This window comes from Pristiophorus japonicus, chromosome 15, assembly GCF_044704955.1.
Source record: "Pristiophorus japonicus isolate sPriJap1 chromosome 15, sPriJap1.hap1, whole genome shotgun sequence".
Lineage (NCBI taxonomy): Eukaryota > Metazoa > Chordata > Chondrichthyes > Pristiophoridae > Pristiophorus > Pristiophorus japonicus.
Genome location: NC_091991.1, coordinates 40,485,844 through 40,504,738, shown reverse-complemented (window position 1 = coordinate 40,504,738; position 18,895 = coordinate 40,485,844). Strand labels below are relative to the sequence as shown.

General features: G+C 44.7%; 1 protein-coding gene across 1 annotated transcript in view; it reads left to right on the top strand.

Moving 5' to 3' along the window:
• Positions 1-18,895, top strand: part of tes (testis derived transcript (3 LIM domains)) — a 62,579-nt gene that overhangs the window by 20,977 nt on the left and 22,707 nt on the right. Inside the window, exons 3-4 of the mRNA XM_070900353.1 lie at positions 7,628-7,880; positions 9,478-9,801. Of these exons, the coding sequence (XP_070756454.1) occupies positions 7,628-7,880; positions 9,478-9,801 (577 nt within the window). The remainder of the gene's footprint in view (positions 1-7,627; positions 7,881-9,477; positions 9,802-18,895) is intronic.

The following is an 18,895-nucleotide window of genomic DNA, read 5'->3' as shown; positions in this document are numbered from 1 at the left end:
GAGAAAAGTGAAATCAATGCTGCAGAGATCGCTAGATCTTTATGGGCAGCTTTCTTAGAGGTTAACGGCGAGCGCCATCACTTCGCTGCTGACTGCAAAATCCAGGGCAATATCTTTACCAGTCTTGGGAGATATTCAGGGTTGGATAATCAGCTGAAGCAAGGAAGGTGAAAATATTAAAAGGAGGAAGAAACTCTATACTAGTTTGCTTCTACATTCCAGATACGCAGGCTCTGCCACAGCACTGAAATGTGTATTTCATAATTGTTGTGTTTACAGCTTCAAATTTGAATGCTAGTAAAGGGGTAGTATTCTTGCCTATCCACAGCCATTTAGTGTTTTACTCTAGGTGGTGGGGCTGGCGGCAGAGTATGTTGTTTAATGCTGTAGCAGTCACTTTGTCTAATTTGCCTAATTCTGGGATTGGTATGGATTTCTTGCTTCTGACACCAGTGTAATGAAGAATTTTCTGTCGTGGCTGACGGTCTATTTTTGAAAGTGAATATGTTCAAGTTTGGGCAAAATCTCAAGCAGTTTGTCAGTGAGGTCAGGTGACTGACCTGGCTTGCTTGATTTCTAGCACAAGAAAGCAATACCACATTCTATCCTTTGAGCATCCACAGCTATAGAAGAAAGTTAAATGTACCATATTGCATTCATTTTGTTCACCTCTTTCCTATCCCTACATGTGTGTTCTGTGGCTGATGGAACCTGCAGTTATTCAAATGGTGGTAAGGACGCCATTATATCTCTAGGCACAGACCACAATGTTAAAACATAGAAACATAGAAAATAGGTGCAGGAGTAGGCCATTCGGCCCTTCGAGCCTGCACCGCCATTCAATGAGTTCATGGCTGAACATGCAACTTCAGTACCCCATTCCTGCTTTCTCACCATACCCCTTGATCCCCCTAGTAGTAAGGACTTCATCTAACTCCTTTTTGAATATATTTAGTGAATTGGCCTCAACAACTTTCTGTGGTAGAGAATTCCACAGGTTCATCACTCTCTGGGTGAAGAAATTCCTCCTCATCTCGGTCCTAAATGGCTTACCCCTTATCCTTAGACTGTGTCCCCTGGTTCTGGACTTCCCCAACATTGGGAACATTCTTCCTGCATCGAACCTGTCTAACCCCGTCAGAATTTTAAACGTTTCTATGAGGTCCCCTCTCATTCTTCTGAACTCCAGTGAATACAAGCCCAGTTGATCCAGTCTTTCTTGATAGGTCAGTCCCGCCATCCCGGGAATCAGTCTGGTGAACCTTCGCTGCACTCCCGCAATAGCAAGAATGTCCTTCCTCAGGTTAGGAGACCAAAACTGTACACAATACTCCAGATGTGGCCTCACCAAGGCCCTGTACAACTGTAGCAACACCTCCCTGCCCCTGTACTCAAATCCCCTCGCTATGAAGGCCAATATGCCATTTGCTTTCTTAACCGCCTGCTGTACCTGCATGCCAACCTTCAATGACTGATGTACCATGACACCCAGGTCTCTTTGCACCTCCCCTTTTCCTAATCTGTCACCATTCAGATAATAGTCTGTCTCTCTGTTTTTACCACCAAAGTGGATAACCTCACATTTATCCACATTATACTTCATCTGCCATGCATTTGCCCACTCACCTAATCTATCCAAGTCGCTCTGCAGCCTCATAGCATCCTCCTCGCAGCTCACACTGCCACCCAACTTAGTGTCATCTGCAAATTTGGAGATACTACATTTAATCTCCTCATCTAAATCATTAATGTACAGTGTAAACAGCTGGGGCCCCAGCACAGAACCTTGCGGTACCCCACTAGTCACTGCCTGCCATTCTGAAAAGTCCCCATTTACTCCTACTCTTTGCTTCCTGTCTGACAACCAGTTCTCAATCCACGTCAGCACACTACCCCCAATCCCATTTGCTTTAACTTTGCACATTAATCTCTTGTGTGGGACCTTGTCGAAAGCCTTCTGAAAGTCTAAATATACCACATCAACTGGTTCTCCCTTGTCCACTCTACTGGAAACATCCTCAAAAAATTCCAGAAGATTTGTCAAGCATGATTTCCCTTTCACAAATCCATGCTGACTTGGACCTATCATATCACCTCTTTCCAAATGCACTGCTATGACATCCTTAATAATTGATTCCATCATTTTACCCACTACCGATGTCAGGCTGACTGGTCTATAATTCCCTGTTATCTTTCTCCCTCCTTTTTTAAAAAGTGGGGTTACATTGGCTACCCTCCACTCCATAGGAACTGATCCAGAGACAAAGTGTTGTACTAATTTGAATCAGAGCAGTTTGCCTTTGTATTGTTTGAGAGCCTAGCAGAATATGACTATCAACTGCTGGTCTTCCTCGTCAATACAGAAGAAATTGGTTGAAAGAGACCTGTTAACTCTCCTGGCCAGTTATAATGGCCCAGATTTTGCTGCCAAAATAATACGAGTTTAATGATGCTCGCCATTATTGATGAGTAAATTGTCCAGTAAATATGATGAGTAAGAGATACCCCATGAATTGTGAATCGCCACAAATTGCTGGATGATTTGCATTGCCGCACCATTGGCCTTGCGAAAAGGAGAGCTCGCCCTCAATTTCACTGCGAGCTCCATGAAATTGCTGCATTTGTGCATTAATTGCCAATTAAACTCGTTGTAGAAAGTTAGTGCTGCTACTTAACAACGCAAGTACCTTTTTAAATGAGATTTATGTTCATGCAATGCCATTCAACCTCTGGCCTAGAAAGAGAACAATTTAAACTGTGGAGTCTCATTCCTACAGGTAGTAAATTGTTGTTCGAGATTTTTAAAATTTAAATAAAAAATAAAATTCTTGCATTTCTGTCTCTTTCACTCTCTCAATCCAATCTTACTTTCACTATCTCATTCTCTCTTTCTGTACCTGATTTCACTAACTCGCCCTTCTTCCCCATTGTTCATCTGTCTATCTCAATCCTTAAATCTCATTGGTTAAGGAGATAGACTGTTGGTCCCGAAAGTTTACCAAGCACCCAGATGCTCCATTGCTCTTGCCATGTCGTTATCAGCTCGCACTTCCAGCAGCTTGCAGGTCAAAAAGCTTTCGAACTAAAGGGTGAGGGAAAAATTCTAACTAACCGGGCATGCCGCGAGATGTCCCACTCCAGCAAAATCTGGGCCAATATGCACTCCAGCAAAATCTGGGCCAATGTGCACTCCAGCAAAATCTGGGTCAATGTGCACTCCAGCAAAATCTGGGCCAATGAATTACAGTGCATTGCTGCATGCTTTCAGCCTGACTCCACATCAATGCAAAGCTCCTACGTCACTCTTGGATGTATTACTTTTATTTTGCTCTATGAAATCATTTACCTGCTTAACCAAACTGATTCTTGTTGTGGTCACTCCCTATGCTCCCCGGTCGGAGATTTCCTGGTTGAAGTGTCCATTTTACGTCCGGATTCACTTGCTTGTGGTGGCTCTACTCATTATATTGGAGCCTCTTGTGTGCCATTGAGATTGACCTTGCAGCCATTGATTTGCAGTTCACGAGTGCTACTTTTCTCTTCGATGTAGTAGATATAATTGTCTTTTCTTGGCGGCTGCTTGTGTAATTTCTCCTCCTTTACCATATTGCTGAGCAACCAGTTTGGAGGCTAGCATATTTAGAAAGACTGGCCTTTGATAACTTGCCTTTACTACTGTCTCATTTACAGATGCTTCCTATCTTCACAAGTGGCTTCTATTGCCACCACTCCAGATGTTGAATCTTCGCTGATGGTGTTCTATGTTCACTGCCATATGTTAAAATACTGATTTCAGATTTGACTGTTTTTAACTTGCATTTATTATACTCTATTAAACCGACTTCCCTGCAGCAGTTCTTCTTCCTACTTCCTTATAAGCTAGGCAACCAATGCTGGAACGGAGTATAATTCAGTGAAGTAATGTAGCGAATTGTATTCGGGCATCTTGCTGATCTTGCATACATAAGTGGGAAACCTCCTGAGAGCTGAGTTATGTCACTATGTTGCAAACCACTTCTGTGCATAAACATCTACGAAAGGCCAAATTAACATGACAGCAAGTCTGCCCTAGGTAGACGCGTTGTTGAGCTATTCACAATCTATATCAATGACTTGGATGAGGGGACCAAATATAACACATCCAAGTTTGCTGATGATACAAAGCTAGGTGGGAATATAAGTTGTGAGGAGGATGCAGAGGCTTCAAGGGGATATAGACAGGCATGGGCAAGAACATAGCAAATGGAATATAATGTGGAGAAATGTGAAGTTATCCACTTTGGTAGGAAAAATAGAAAAGCGAGTATTTTTTAAATGGTGAAAGATTGGGAAATGGTGTTCAGAGGGACCTGGGTGTCCTTATACACGAATCACTAAAAGTTGACATGCAGGTACATCATCATCATCATAGGCAGTCCCTCGGAATCGAGGAAGGCTTGCTTCCACTCCTAAAGTGAGTTATTTGATTGCTGAACAGTCCGATACGAGAGCCACATACCCTGTTACAGGTGGGACAGACATTCGTCGAGGGAAGGGATGGGTGGGGCTGGTTTGCCGCACGCTCCTTCCCTGCCTGCGCTTAACCTCTTCACGCTCTTTGCATTGAGACTCGAAGAGCTCAACGCCCTCCCGGATGCACTTTCTCCAGCTCGAGCTGTTTTCGGCCAAGGTCTCCCAGGTGTCAGTAGTGATGTCGCACTTTACCAGGGAGGCTTTGAGGGTGTCCTTATATCATTTCCACTACCCACCTTTGGCTCGTTTACCATGAAGGAGCTCCGCATAAAGCAGTTGCTTAGGGAGTCTCGTATCTGGCATGCGAACTATGTGGCCTGCCCAGTGAAGCTGATCGAGTGTGATCAGTGCTTCAATACTGGGGATGTTAGCCTGGACGAGGACACTGATGTTGGTTTGCCTGCCCTCCCAGGGGATTTGCAGGATTTTGCGGAGACATTGTTGGCGATATATCTCCAGCGACTTGAGGTGCCTTCTATACATCATCCATGCCTCAGATCCATACAGGAGGGCGGGTATTACTGCAGCCCTGTAGACCATGAGCTTGGTGGTAGATTTGAGGGCCTTGTCTTCAAACACTCTTCCTCAGACGGCCGAAGGTTGCACTGGCGCACTGGAGGCGATGTTGAATCTCCGCATCAATGTCTGCCTTTGTTGATAAGAGGCTCCCGAGATATGGGAAATGGTCCACGTTGTCGAGGGCCACGCCGTGAATCTTGATGATTGGAGGGCAGTGCTGTGCGGCGGGGACAGGCTGGTGGAGGACCTTTGTCTAACGGATGTTAAGTGTAAGGCCCATGCTTTCATATGCTTTAGAAACATAGAAAATAGGTGCAGGAGTAGGCCATTCAGCCCTTCGAGCCTGCACCGCCATTCAATGAGTTCATGGCTGAACATGCAACTTCAGTACCCCATTCCTGCTTTAGTGAATACATTGACTATATCCTGGAGTTCAGCCTCAGAATGTGCGCAGATGCAGGCAGCGTCCACATATTGCAGCTCAAAGACAGAGATTGGGGTGATCTTGGACCTGGCCTGGAGGTGGCGTAGATTAAAGCAGGCAATTAAGAAAGCAAATGGTATGTTGGCCTTTATTACAAGAGGATTTGAGCATGAGTAAAGACATCTTATTGCAATTATATAGGGCCCTGCTGAGACTACACCTGGAGTATTGTGTATAGTTTTGGTCTCCTTGCCTAAGGAAGGTTATACTTGCCTTAAAGGGAATGCAATGAAGGTTCTCCAGACTGATTCCTGGGATGGGGGGATTGTCCTATGAGGAGAGATGGAGTAGACTAGGCCTATAATCTCTAGAGTTTAGACGAGAGTTCAGAATATCTTGAGGGTTTAGGGGCCGAACGGCCTACTCCTGCTCCTAATTCTGATGTTATGGTTGTTTCAAACTCTCTTGCAGTCAGACACAAATTTATATCTGGGTGGCAATTCACTACTTGTGCATATGGAATGTATAGAATTTGATGACCTGGTGCCGTTGTTATTCAAATGAATTAGGAATATTGAGCATCATAATCTCCCCCAAAATTGGCTATTAACACAGGATTATCAAGACAAGGTAAAGAGGAATTGTTTATAATTTTATAATCAAACAGTAGAACAATGTTTTCATTATATTACTCATCTTTAACAAATGTAGTATGCCTATGAACAAATCATAAATTCCTGCAACATTTACTGCCTGTCATGATATCAGAGTGACAACTTTTGTTTTTTTACTTGGCCAAGTCGACAAATTCTATTCATTCCAGGTGCACTAGTCATGAATTTGCACTTCCTCCAGATAGGAACTTAATGCCAAACTATAATCGAGCTTGAGATGTCTGACTTCTAATGTGCTACCATCACACAACTGAGGCACTTTTTTACAGATTTAAAATAAAAGTCACTGATCAACGTGGAGGTTGGAATTTACAAGCAAGTATAAATCACTAATTTATTCAAACTTAAAAACTGATCATTAAATATGTTAAGATTGATGCACACACACAAATGAACCCTCACACACTCTTCACTAATATTGTCATTTGCAATTCTTTCATTATGTGACTTGGTGCCCATGGTCCACTTATATAATAACTTTAATGTTTTTAATGTATAATAATTCCTCCTAAACTATATTTTTCATTTGAAGATGTCTGCTTCTTGTACCTTTTTTTTTTAACCATTTGTTTCATTGTGTTTTACGACGTTTCACAATATCTACAATCTAATTTTGGTTATCCTTTATAGGAAGTTCCCCCTTTATTGTATTATATTTTATTTGCCTTTACTTGTTTTAGATCTTTTTCCTTCTCCTTCTCGATGCCATTCCTCAGCTGAAGTGACCGGAACCCTCTCTGGCCTCTTCTTGCACTGCTTAGTAACTAGTTACTAAGAAATACTGGAGTATGGCCTTAGCAACTTTCTGACTGCATGGAGAAGATCCATAACTTACTGTGTTGGATATGAAACTGCATGGCAGCCTACCCTGCAAGCACCTTTCATAAAATATGTATGGGTAATTCACCATGTTTGCAGCAGTACTTTTACTGTTTTGTATGGCTGATGTAGATGTAGAGCAACAACTATAATTTTACATTGAGGTGGTTAAGCCAGATAATTGTGTCGGGAGTAGTGGAGTGTATCGCTGTGCTGCCTCCTTCGTATTTGTGAATCGGGCATTGAGTCGTTGCACGTTCCATGGTCTGTTCTGGGTCACACACTGGAGAGTTTTTAATTCTCCATTTTGCATCAAGTGTCTGCATCTTCCACGGTTTCTGCGGATGCGGTTTAGGGGTGCCCATAAGCTTCGTGGAAGATCGAAGCCAGGGATCTTCTCTGTCCGGTCTTTCATGAGGTGTTTTTGTGACTTCTTGTGAACTCCATTCGGCTTTCCAAGCATCATCAGGGTTGAAGTCGCATTGTCGAAGGTTAAGCGTGTGGGTCCAAACGGGCTAGAGTGCCTTCAGGTGTTGGTGAGGGACGTTGTTGTGATCCTGGTGGATGGGGAGACATTCGTTTTCGACGATTCGCTGCACTTTCCAGAGGGCTGCAGCAGTGATTTAGAATAAATAGGATCAGCGATTCTGCAAATTTAATGTTAACTTTAAATTCACAGAAAGATCTGTCGTAATTGTAAGTGTGGCCAAGAAGAGCATGACGTCCTCACCAGTACTGAAGAAGACAAGAAAGTGGGCAAACTTTTCGAGGATACGAAATACACAGGTCTCATTGCAAAACTTAAGACTGATGGAGTCCCTGTTTACAAGCGCAATGTGGTGACACTTACTAATCCAATAGCCGCTAAGAAGGATGTGTCCTTTAACACTGTTACTTATGAGTGGGCCCCACCAGTCCAAAATCAAGCATTGGTAAGTGCATGATAAAGGTGTCATTTAGTGTGTAAATCTATCAGTTCTCAAAGGTGCAATTGCAAATTTAGTTTTACTCTAAACCTATTTCTAAGTGGGAAAGAAAATAGTCGAGACTAGTACATTCTAATTTTTTCAGAACTATTCAAGTTGTGCAGCTTTAGTTAATAACCAGTAAACCATAGTTAAATTTCCTTTCATCACTGCAATGGTGACCGTAACCATAATTGCATACATCTTAATAAATGTTGGATACAGGTTGAACCTCCCTTATACAGGAACCTCCGGACCTGGCCTGTTCTGGATAAGGGATTTTTCCGGACGAGGAGTGGTCACGTTAAATTGGATGGTACAGATACTGAGCAAGGGGATATCAGGGCCGGTTGCCTTGGGGCTTAGACTGCGGCAGAGAGATCATTGCGGGGGGGGTGGGGGGTGGATCGCAGCGCGGGTCAGGCCAGGCCAGAGATTGCGGGAGTTGGCAGCGAGGAAGCACTTCAATTTGTTCATGTCTGAGTTCTGTGCATGCACCATCCGGTGGCCCGGAATGGTTCTGGACGAGGGGTGGTTCCGGATAAGGGAGTTCTGGAAAAAGGAGATTCAACCTGTACTAATTTATTGTGGCAGGGGGAAAAAAATTCTAGCCATCTAGCTGCATTTGCACACCACAATAATATCTCTCTCTCTAAATTTTATATAAATAGAGGCATAGAGTACAAAAGCAAGGAGGTTATGATGAACCTTTATAAAACACTGATTTGTCCTCAGCTGGAGTATTGTGTCCAATTCTGGGCACCGCACTTTAGGAAGGATGTGAAGGCCTTAGAGCGGGAACAGAAAAGATTTACAAGAATGGTTCCAGGGATGAAGGGCTTCAGTTGTGTGGATAGACTGGGGTTGTTCTCCTTAGAACAGAGAAGGTTGAGAAGAGATTTGATCAAGGTGTTGAAAATCTCGAGGGGTCTGGACAGAGTAGATAGAGGATTGGCGGAAGGGTTGAGAACCAGAGGACACAAATTTAAGGTGATTGGCAGAAAGACCAAAGGCGACATGAGGAAAAACCTTTTTACGCAGCGAGTGGTTAGGATTTGGAATGCACTGCCTGAAAGGGCGGTGGAGGCAGATTCAATTGTGGCTTTCAACAGGGAGCTGGATAAGTACCTGAAAGAAAACAAATTGCGGGCTTCGGGGAACGGGCGGGCGATTGGGACTAGCTGAAGTGTTCTTGCAGAGAACTGGCACGGGCTCAATGGGCCAAATGGCCTCGCTCTGTGCTGTAACCATTCTATGATTTTTGCATGGAAACCTGTATGGTTGGCTTTTTGCCATTCCAGAAGTGCTTGCATCACAACAGCTGCATATTGATATTATTTTATCTAGAGCTGGAAAATTATCCTCATATAAAAAAGCTTATGGAAGGTTTAATGTGGTTAGTCCAGGGAGAGTGACCAGTTGGGAAATTACATCAATTTCTCCTTGGATAACACCGTTAGATAGTCTGTGTGTTTCCTCAGAGGCAAATAAGGACAAGACTTATCTTGCCTGAGTCACAAACTTGGAAAGCTGCAATAATTCATCTAATTCCTTCCTTTTGAAGGCTGTGCGGTACATGGAGCTGCTACCAAAGGAGAAGCAGCCAGTGGCTGGCTCAGAAGGAGCTCAGTATCGAAAGAAGCAGTTGGCTAAGCAGTTGCCTGCACATGATCAGGACCCTTCAAAGTGCCATGAGTTGTCTGTTAATGAGGTGAAGCAGATGGAGCAGTTTGTGAAGAAATACAAGAATGAGGCTCTTGGTGTTGGTGACATCAAACTCCCAGATGAGATGGAAGCACAGTCTAAAGAACAAAGCAAAAGTGATATTGGGGAAAGGAGTACGACAGCTGTTGTTGGATCAGTAGCTGGACAACTGGGGACAAAATATGTAAGTATTAAAGCAATGTCGGTAAGGCAGAGCTTAACTTTAATGAACGTTACTTTTTCAGACTTGCGCAATATTTTAAAGCTATAGAGTCCTAAACAAATTTCACTTTTAAGTTTATAATTAGTGGCATCACTAGTTCCTGACTCTGCTAATTGGCTGGAATTAATATCTTAGGAGTGAATGTCTGTGCTTTATAAGACAAAATATGTCTGGACTATTTTTATCTTCACTACAAAGATGTAAATATTCTGAATGGATGTGTTAAAAGTCACATTTTTAGTAACCTAATGCATTTTGTAAATATTAACATTAAATATTAGCTTTACAATTGTATGTGACTCGTGCTTTATGAATCAGTATGTAAATTGATCTGCCATAATATTTTCCATATATAAGGCCATTTCTTATTGCCTCAAAGGAATGACAAAAAGACTTGGTCCAAAGCAGATTGATTTCTTTTGACTTCTTTTATTTGCATTCAGCATTGTTTTATTAATGTACATTATGGGTTTCATATCTGGAGTCGAAGACAAATACTTTGACTCTCTCCAAAAGTGTAAGCATCCTTATATCACACTTTTGATGACATGCTTTTATATGTGTGATCAACTGAGCATGGGTGTCACTATAGAGCAGTAATCTTGCCTCAGGTTTCAACTGGCATTGAGAGCAAATCTTGAGTTTGTTTACCTTCATCTGAACCTGTCGATGGGACTGATGGCTGGCAATCTCCAAACCATGGTGACTATTGGTCAAGATGGTCCATACAGTTGATGTCTGGTGATATCCTCACTGAAAGATTAACAAATGTGATGTAATCACTAATCGATTTTCTTTCCTGTTAGCTATACTAAATCACAAACTTTGTATCCTGATGCATGTCATGTAATTGGCATAGACATTTGCTGAAAAAGCTAAACGAAATACTAGCAGGGTGACAAGATAAGTAATCTGAAACAAGTAGTTCCCGTTCCACTGTTTGGTGGCTGTATTTTGAAATCGGTGTGTCTTCTACCTTTTATTCTACTATAAATTCTAAATGTAAGTGTTGCCTTTGTAATAAGTGCGCTTCAAAAGTAATTTATTGCTCACAAAGTGCTTTGGGATGTCCTGAGGATACGATAAGACAACATACAAACGCAAGTTTATTTCTTTTTCTTTCTCTTCCCATCCCCCTAGTCAAAAGAATAAACGAGCTGATGCTGGTGACATTATACCTAAAATAATAGGCACAATTTTCCTGGGTCATTTGTGCTGTTTTTTTCGGCGCGCGCTATTTTTTTCTGGCGTATTTATTTTTTTCGAAGTTTCTCGCTGCGATCTGCGCCGGCGTAACTGAGTTAGTTACAATTTTTAGAGGCGAGTTTTTTTTGACGTAATAGTTCCCTCATGTCTGCGTCAGTTTTCATAATTTTTCGCAGTTTGGCCAAAAATCTTTCCTCCTGGGTCGGCGAATCTGGCCACTCCCGGAAAAACCTTCTGGTGAGTTACCAGAAAGCAGCGCACATTGACAAATCAGTGCTGAAAGACGCCACTGTTTTTAATTGAAGATTTTGGAGGGAGTCAAGAACACTAAAAATCAATAAAGAAGTTCAACTTTTTTTACCTATCAACGTAGTAAATGGAAGTTTTTCGGATTTCAGAAGCTTTCATTTCTTTTTTTACTCATGTGCCACCACTGAACGTCTTCAAGCAGGGCTGGAGGGTCGTAGCTTTGGCTGGCAGAATCGGCCCTGCGCCCGGACACACGGGCTCAGGGTTCGGCTGAAAAACAAGCCCGAGGAGGAGAGAGGGAGATGGCGACTAATCGGAAGGCTTATGCACTGAGCCTGGGGAGCGAGGTGCCAATCGGAAGGCTTCTGAAGACTGCAATGAGTTTGGGGGAGGGAGGGGGGGGGGGGAGGAGAAGAGAGGGAGGTGCCAATTGGAAGGCTTATGCACACTAAGCCCGGGGAAGGAGGTGCCAATTGGAAGCCTTCTGAAGACTGCAATGAGTTTGGGGGAGGAGGGGGGTGGGGTGTGCGGCAAACGGCAATGTGGAGGGCCCGGCTTGAGGCTCTTCAGGGGCTGGTGTGGGGATTGGAGTGGGAGTGGCAGTTGATTCCATCAATAGGCACAGGGTCTGGGCGTGTTCCATTATTGCAGCAGCTAACTCCAACATGCCGTCCATCATGCACCCTGACCGTGTCAATGACCTGCAACATTCCCTCCCTCATGTTGAGCAAAACTGTCTCCACTACCTGTGATATTCCCTCCCTCATGTTCAGTAATAGTGTTTGCACCATCTCTGACGTTCCCTGCCTCATGTTCACTGACAGCGCATCACCTACCTGTGACATTCCCTCCCTCATGGTCACTGACATCGTTTCCATTTCTCCCGACAGTCCCGCTACCTCGTCACCCACCCCACTGATGGTGTCCAGGAGTGATCGCGTAAGGTCAATGTTCCTTCCTACTCATTGCCATCATCTGAACTACATCTGATAGATCCTGCACCTCAGGAGAGTGCGGTCCAGCTCTTCTTCCCCTCCTCCCCATGGGTGTGGCTCGTTCCCCACCACTGGGACCCACAGCCTCGGACATTCGGAAACCATGGAATGTCCCACCACCACCCAAACCATCAGTCACTGAAGGGGCTGTCACTGCAATGAGCGGCACCTCCTCCAACATCAGTTAAACAGTAGGGGCTTCATCCAGCTCCATCCCCTCCCCGTCACCCTCGTGTTCTTGGTCTGGAGGGGTTGGATTCGAAGATGTTATCCTGTTCAGGCTGGTCCTTGTCTGAGTTTTCTTCTACATCGTCTGCAAAATATAACAACACAGACAAATGGTTAGCAGCAGAGGAGAAGGCAGGGTGAGTGTAATGAGTAGGCTCACACAGTGCAGGCCAGGCAGCAGGCTGAACTTGAAGGGCCACGATGAATGATAGCACATTGCATCAATCGAAGCATAGCTGATGGAGACTGTGTAATTTGCAGGACTTACCCTCTCCCTCGAGTGTGGGCCCAGCTTGTGCAGTGGTGGTTGCTTATCTCCAGGCAGGACCCATCAAAGCAGCGACCCTCTCTTCCAAGGGTGTCAGTGGCTGCAGATTTGCCAAGCTTCCCTTTTATTATGTGCTACCTTCCTCTGCAACGATGAAAACATAACTTTTTAGAGAGGGTGTCTTTCTACTGGGTGGGACATATGTAGTTGGTCACATTTACAATTGCATTGAATAAATGAAAATATTACTTGCACTAACTACTTGACCAAGGTCCTGCCACTTTTTTTTTTGCACCGGCCTCCAGATCTCATGGTGGTCACCATTGCGCAGTAATCTTCCGCAACTTGGTTCCAGCGTTTCTTCTTTTCTTTGGGTGGAACTTTTGTGTGACCTCTGCTGGTGTCCAGCTCCTGCCATCTGTTCTCAATCACAGTAACTTGTGCCTCCACTTCATCCTGCAAGAAATCTTTGGTCCTTGCACCGCGTTGCATTTTGTACTGCTGCAGATCCGATTTTTCCAATGCTCTCACACAGCACTCCTCACACACACAACTGGCTCTTTAAGAATGGCCGATTGCCAACTCTGAGCTGTACTGTGCATGTGCGTCCATTGAAATGACGTAAAAAAAAAAAGTCACTTTTTTTGTCGCGATTGCGCAGAAGATCCAACATTGTTTTTTTGCCGCAGACAGCAGGCTCCACCTCCGAGGTGACTGGACATGCTGCGCGGCACCAAATTTGAATTCTAGATCGGGGAAACTTTGGCAAAATATTTCTGGCTTGGAAAGAAGGGCATAACTCTGGCAATACGCCAGAAAATGGGCTTGGGCAAAATTGAGCCCAATGTACTTTACTCTAAACACTGAGGGCTCTAAAACATTAGTTGGACAGTTGTTACTCCGCTGTTGATGTCTGTGTGTTGCTGTTCAGTACAACCCCCCACCTCATTGTTCACCGAGGAAGAGCTTACTGCAAAATAGCACTTCAGCATAAAAAGGAAAGCTCTCTCTAAGCTAGGAGTGGGAGAGGAACTTATTTGCACATAAATACAGCACATGTGTGGACCATTGAGGGTTGTCACATTGGGTCGCCATTAACAGGGGGCCGAACCAGTACTACTTAAAAATTGTAATTGTTGCAAAGAATTATGACCAAAACCTTTTGAATGATTGTATTTGGAGTGCTGATAATATTAGGAATACTAGCTTGAAGTTGCAGAAAGAGACTGAGGGAGCTGAAGTATCAGAGTCGTGGGATGATTTGGGTGGGCCATCACGGGCCTCGGGAGGAGAATGTGGGCCTCCGAGAGTGATTGGGGGGTAGCGTCGGCTGTCGGCAGCCTGTGGGATTGGGATCTTGAGGTTGGGCATCACAGGAGGGGTGGGGTGATGGAGACCAGGAATAGCCTGCGGTGAGAGAGATTGGGGTTCAGGCCTTGGATCTCATTTATAATGGAGCAAGTGTAGCCTCAGAGCCTGCCAGCAAAGGTTAGTGGAAAAATGAGGCAGCTGCTAGCATTGCATGTCGAGTTCAGTGGGTCTAGGTTTGGTCTGGGGGGGACTGGGTGGGCGCAGCAACGAGGGATCGAGGAAGCGAGGTTAGTTTGGGCTTGGTCAGGGATTGGTGGTGATCGGAAGGAGGGTTAATTTACATTCGGGTAAGTTACTTGCCTTATTTATTGCTTGGTTTCCCGGAGTGCAGCCAGATGGTGCCAGCTACCTCAAGGCAAACCAATCTTGGAGAGGGACCTCAATCAGGTGTTAGGCCCCTTATTTGTATTTGTAAAAGGATTATCGCCTGCTTCAGGCATGGGTAAAAGACACCTCTTGTTTGTCCTTGCCCAATATCATTGAGTAAACTATATTCTCTAGCGTTTAGAAGAATGAGAGGTGATCTCATTGAAACATGTAACATTCTTACAGGGCTTGACAGGGTAGGTGCCGGGAGGATGTTTCCTCTGGCTGGGGTGTCTAGAACCAGGGGTCACAGTCTCAGAATAAGGGGTTGGCCATTTAGGACTGAGATGAGGAGAAATTTCTTCACTCAGAGAGTGGTGAATCTTTGGAATTCTGTACCAAGGAGGGTCGTGGAGGTTCAAGTCGTTGAGTATATTTAAGACTGAGATCGATAGATCTTCGAATATTAAGGGAATCAAAGGATATGGGGATAGTTCAGGAAAGTGGAGTTGAGGTAGAAGATCTTCTACCTCAACTCCACTTTTGTACACTATCCCCATATCCCCATTCAATGATCTTATTGAATGGCGGAGCAGGCTCGAGGGGCCGAATGGCCTACTCCTGCTCCAAATTCTTGTGTTCTTAATATGGCGAACAGTGACTTTCAGGCAAAAGTCTGTGTATGCTTCCTGCCATCAATTTTGGGGACTTAGTAGGCTGCTTAACTCCTGAAAAACACATGTAACGCAGCCCAATTTCTAGGTCTTAATCTCTAATCACATATTCTTATGTTGGTTCTAACAGGAATTAAAAGCTTCAAAATGTAAGATACAGGGGTGAAATGTGTCTTCCAAACTCTTTCTTTTGCATAGATTTTATTTTAAAGTTGCAGCTGTGTAAGGAGAATTGAGTCAGCAAATTGGGTTTGGTTATGTCTCCTTTTATAGTTATAAAATCAGATTGGAAGCCAATCGGAATGGATTCTGCAGCAAGAATGTTATATTTATATACTGCAGAGAAAGGAATAATTGCACTGCCTTATTCACGTATTAAACAAAGAACTGGGATTAACTGTTTGTTTGAGTGAGGGCTGTACTTCTAGGTCATCACTTTTTAGCTCTCAATCAAACACAAGTTGTTTTGAGAGCTTTATGAATTAACTGTGGGTTCGCTCCCACCCCCCAAACTCTACATTATAATTTGCATAGAAAAGAATATCAGAAGTGATAGCCATCAAACTGTTTTAGTTTGTTTTATGATTCAAGTCTGAGCACTGATAGAATAACTGAAATGGGCCACCTGGTGGTTGACATATTTAACTTGATGCCATGGAAATGCATCCAATGTTGAGTAAAATGCTTCATATTTTGGGAAATACAGCAATATTTCTTCAGTTATTTTTGCGGGGTGGGTTAAGGAAGAGAGAAAGAACAAGACTTAGTGCTGCAGTGATTTTCTCTCCTGTTTTTGCTGCTTACTGGCTCATTAGTTGACCTCTTCCTCCTGTACTGCTTCAACTATGACAGTTTTCCACATTTGGGAGGGTGGGGGGGTGATTTTCCTCACATACTTTAGGTGATAAAGAGCCTCTAAGGTAGCCAAGAAGGGCTCTTGAGCTTCATTGCCTTTAGTACAAGACACCATCTTGGTAAAGGATTTGAAGGGCATGCTAGGAACCACTGCCCGGATTATCGTTCAGGCTCTGATTGACAATTAAATTACCTACTAGCGCTCATGAAAGAGGCTGCCTGACATTTTGGTGGTGAGTGCTTCAATTAACGTCCTCTCCTAACAGCAACCCGCTGAATAGGAATAAAGTCATTGCTGCAGATTTATAGCGCTACTTAAAGCCATGCTCGGCTTTTACTGTTCACTTGCTGCTGGAGGTAGACTGCATTTGAAGTGGACTTTTGGGACACATTGGGAGGCTTTCTCAAGATTTCACCAACAATTTTCCTGGAAATTCTCTGAGGACTTCACCTAAAGAGGGCGAGTGCTGTGCTACTATAACTTTTTGGAGACCTTATTGAGGTCACCAGGAGAAGTGAAGTGCTTGGTCATGGGCATCTTGCTATGGGTCCGCCTTGGTCTGGAGGAGGAGATGAGGCCAGTCAGAGCAACACTAGCTGCTGGAGGAGAGAGGGAAAGGAGGGCGAGGTGGACTCCTTCCTCTGCCGCTCATCCCCGCCCCCCCCTGCCACTTCTAGGTACTACAGGGCACCCCTCCTCCTTTGGACCTGCTCCACCCACAAGGACCTCCAGTATTATGTCTGAGAACCTGTGCCATCCTGAAACGTTCTGTTATGTGTCAGTCAGCACACTCCATAACTTCAGTGTAAGTGTATGTGTGGAGGTTACATATACCATTCCACGACAATTGTTTCGAAACCGAGCTTGAATACTAAACCTGCAGCTGTCAATTTCAGCGCCTCAGGGCACATTTAAATCATGGTAATCATCAATTAACCCCAAAATTGCAGGCTAAAAACCAGACTTTCAAACAGGCTTATTAGCACAGCACCCACTTCGTGCCTGTTTTCGCCCTTGATGTTTCTTCCGAGTGTCTCTTAGGCAGTCCCTCGGAGTCGAGGATGACTTGCTTCCACACAAGTGAATTCTCAGGTTACTGATGAGTCCAATGCGGGACCTACAGTCTCTGTCACAGGTGGGGCAGACGGTGGTTGAAGGAAAGAGTGGGTGGGGAGCCTGGGTTGCCGTGCGCTCCTTCCGCTGTCTATGCTTGGCTTCAGCTTGCTCGCAGCGATGAGACTCGGTGTTCAGCGCCTTCCCGGATGCTTTTCCTCCACTTTGAGCGGTCTTGGGCCAGAGATTCCCACGGGATGTTGCACTTTTTCAAGGAGGCTTTGAGGGCATCCTTGAAGCATTTCCTCTGCCCACCTGGGCTTGCTTGTCGTGTCGAAACTCCAAGTAGAGCTTTGGGAGTCTGATGTCAGCATGCAGATGATGTGGCCATCCACCGGAGCTGATCGAACGTGGGCAATGCTTCGATGCTGGGGATGTTGGCCTGAGCGAGAACACTGACATTGGTGCACCTAGTCTGCCAATGGATTTGTAGGATCTTGCGGAGGCAGCGCTGGTGATACTTCTCCAGTGTTTTGAGATGCCTGCTGTACATAGTCCATGTCTCTGAACCACATTGGAGGACGGGTATCACTCCTGCTCTGTAGACCAAGAATTTGGTGCTGGGTTTGAGGTCCTGGTTTTCAAACACTCTCTTCCTCAGGTGACCAAAGACTCACTAGCACACTGAAGGTGGTGTTGGACCTCATCATCGATGTCTGCCCTTGTTGACAGTAGACACCCGAGGTATGGAAAATGGTCCACATTGTCCAAGGCCTCATCGTGGATTTTGATAACCGGGGGGCAGTGCTGTGTGACAGGGGCAGGTTGGTAGAGGACCTTTGTCTTACGGATGTTTAGTGTAAGGCTCGTGCTCTCGTACGCCTCGGTGAAGGTGTTGACAATGGCTTGGAGTTCGGCCTCAGTGCGCAGAAGCAAGTGTCATCTGCGTACTGTAATTCAATGACAGAGGATGGGACGACCTTGGATTTTGCCTGGAGGCGGCGGATGTTGAACAGATTCCCGTTTGTTCTGTAATTCAGCTCCACGCCAGTGGGGAGCTTGTTGAGAGTGAGATGGAGCACTGCAGCAAGGAAGATCGAGAAGAGCGTTGGTGCGATGACACAACCTTGCTTGATCCCGGTCCGAACGTGAATTGGTTCTGTGGTGGATCACAGCTTGCAAGGTCATCGTGAAGCACTGTAGATGAAATCAGAATTTTAAGTCAGATTGCCACAATCCCATTATCTGCTATTTCAAACAATCCAGTAATATTTTTAATAAAACATGGCAATTTCTTGGCTATTCATGAAGCTGACAAACATAAAACACTCTTATCCCAAGAATTAATTTTTTTTAATTGGTGCCACAATTCACACATTCAATGGAAAAACAAATGGCTACACTTCACCTGCCATGATAAAAGATAAAATGTAGCTGGGAAAGTCAAAGAAAGCCCGGGGCTGGATTTTTGGGTCTTCTCCACTCCGTTTTTTGCCCGACAGCGGCGGCAATGTCAGCGGTGAGGTGTTTTCCCTGGCGGTCAGCCTCCAGTGCCCCACATCGATCCTTGGCTCTGGTTTTGTGACGGCATGGAGCAGCACCGCCCGGAAGAGCTGCGCTAGGTGTACAATGCCCCCGCTTGCAACACCGGCGCAAGTTTTGATTCTTGCCTGACCCATATGCCCCAAAGCGTACCCTGCAGTGAACACCTGGGAAATCAGGATGGTCCAATCGTGCAGTCAGCGAAGAGGTAAGTAATGGGGTTGGATTTTTGGCTTTGATGTTTTTGGGACGATAATGGCAGCGATTGGGAAAGTTAGCGGCCGGGAATAGTTGGTGCCTCAGTAAG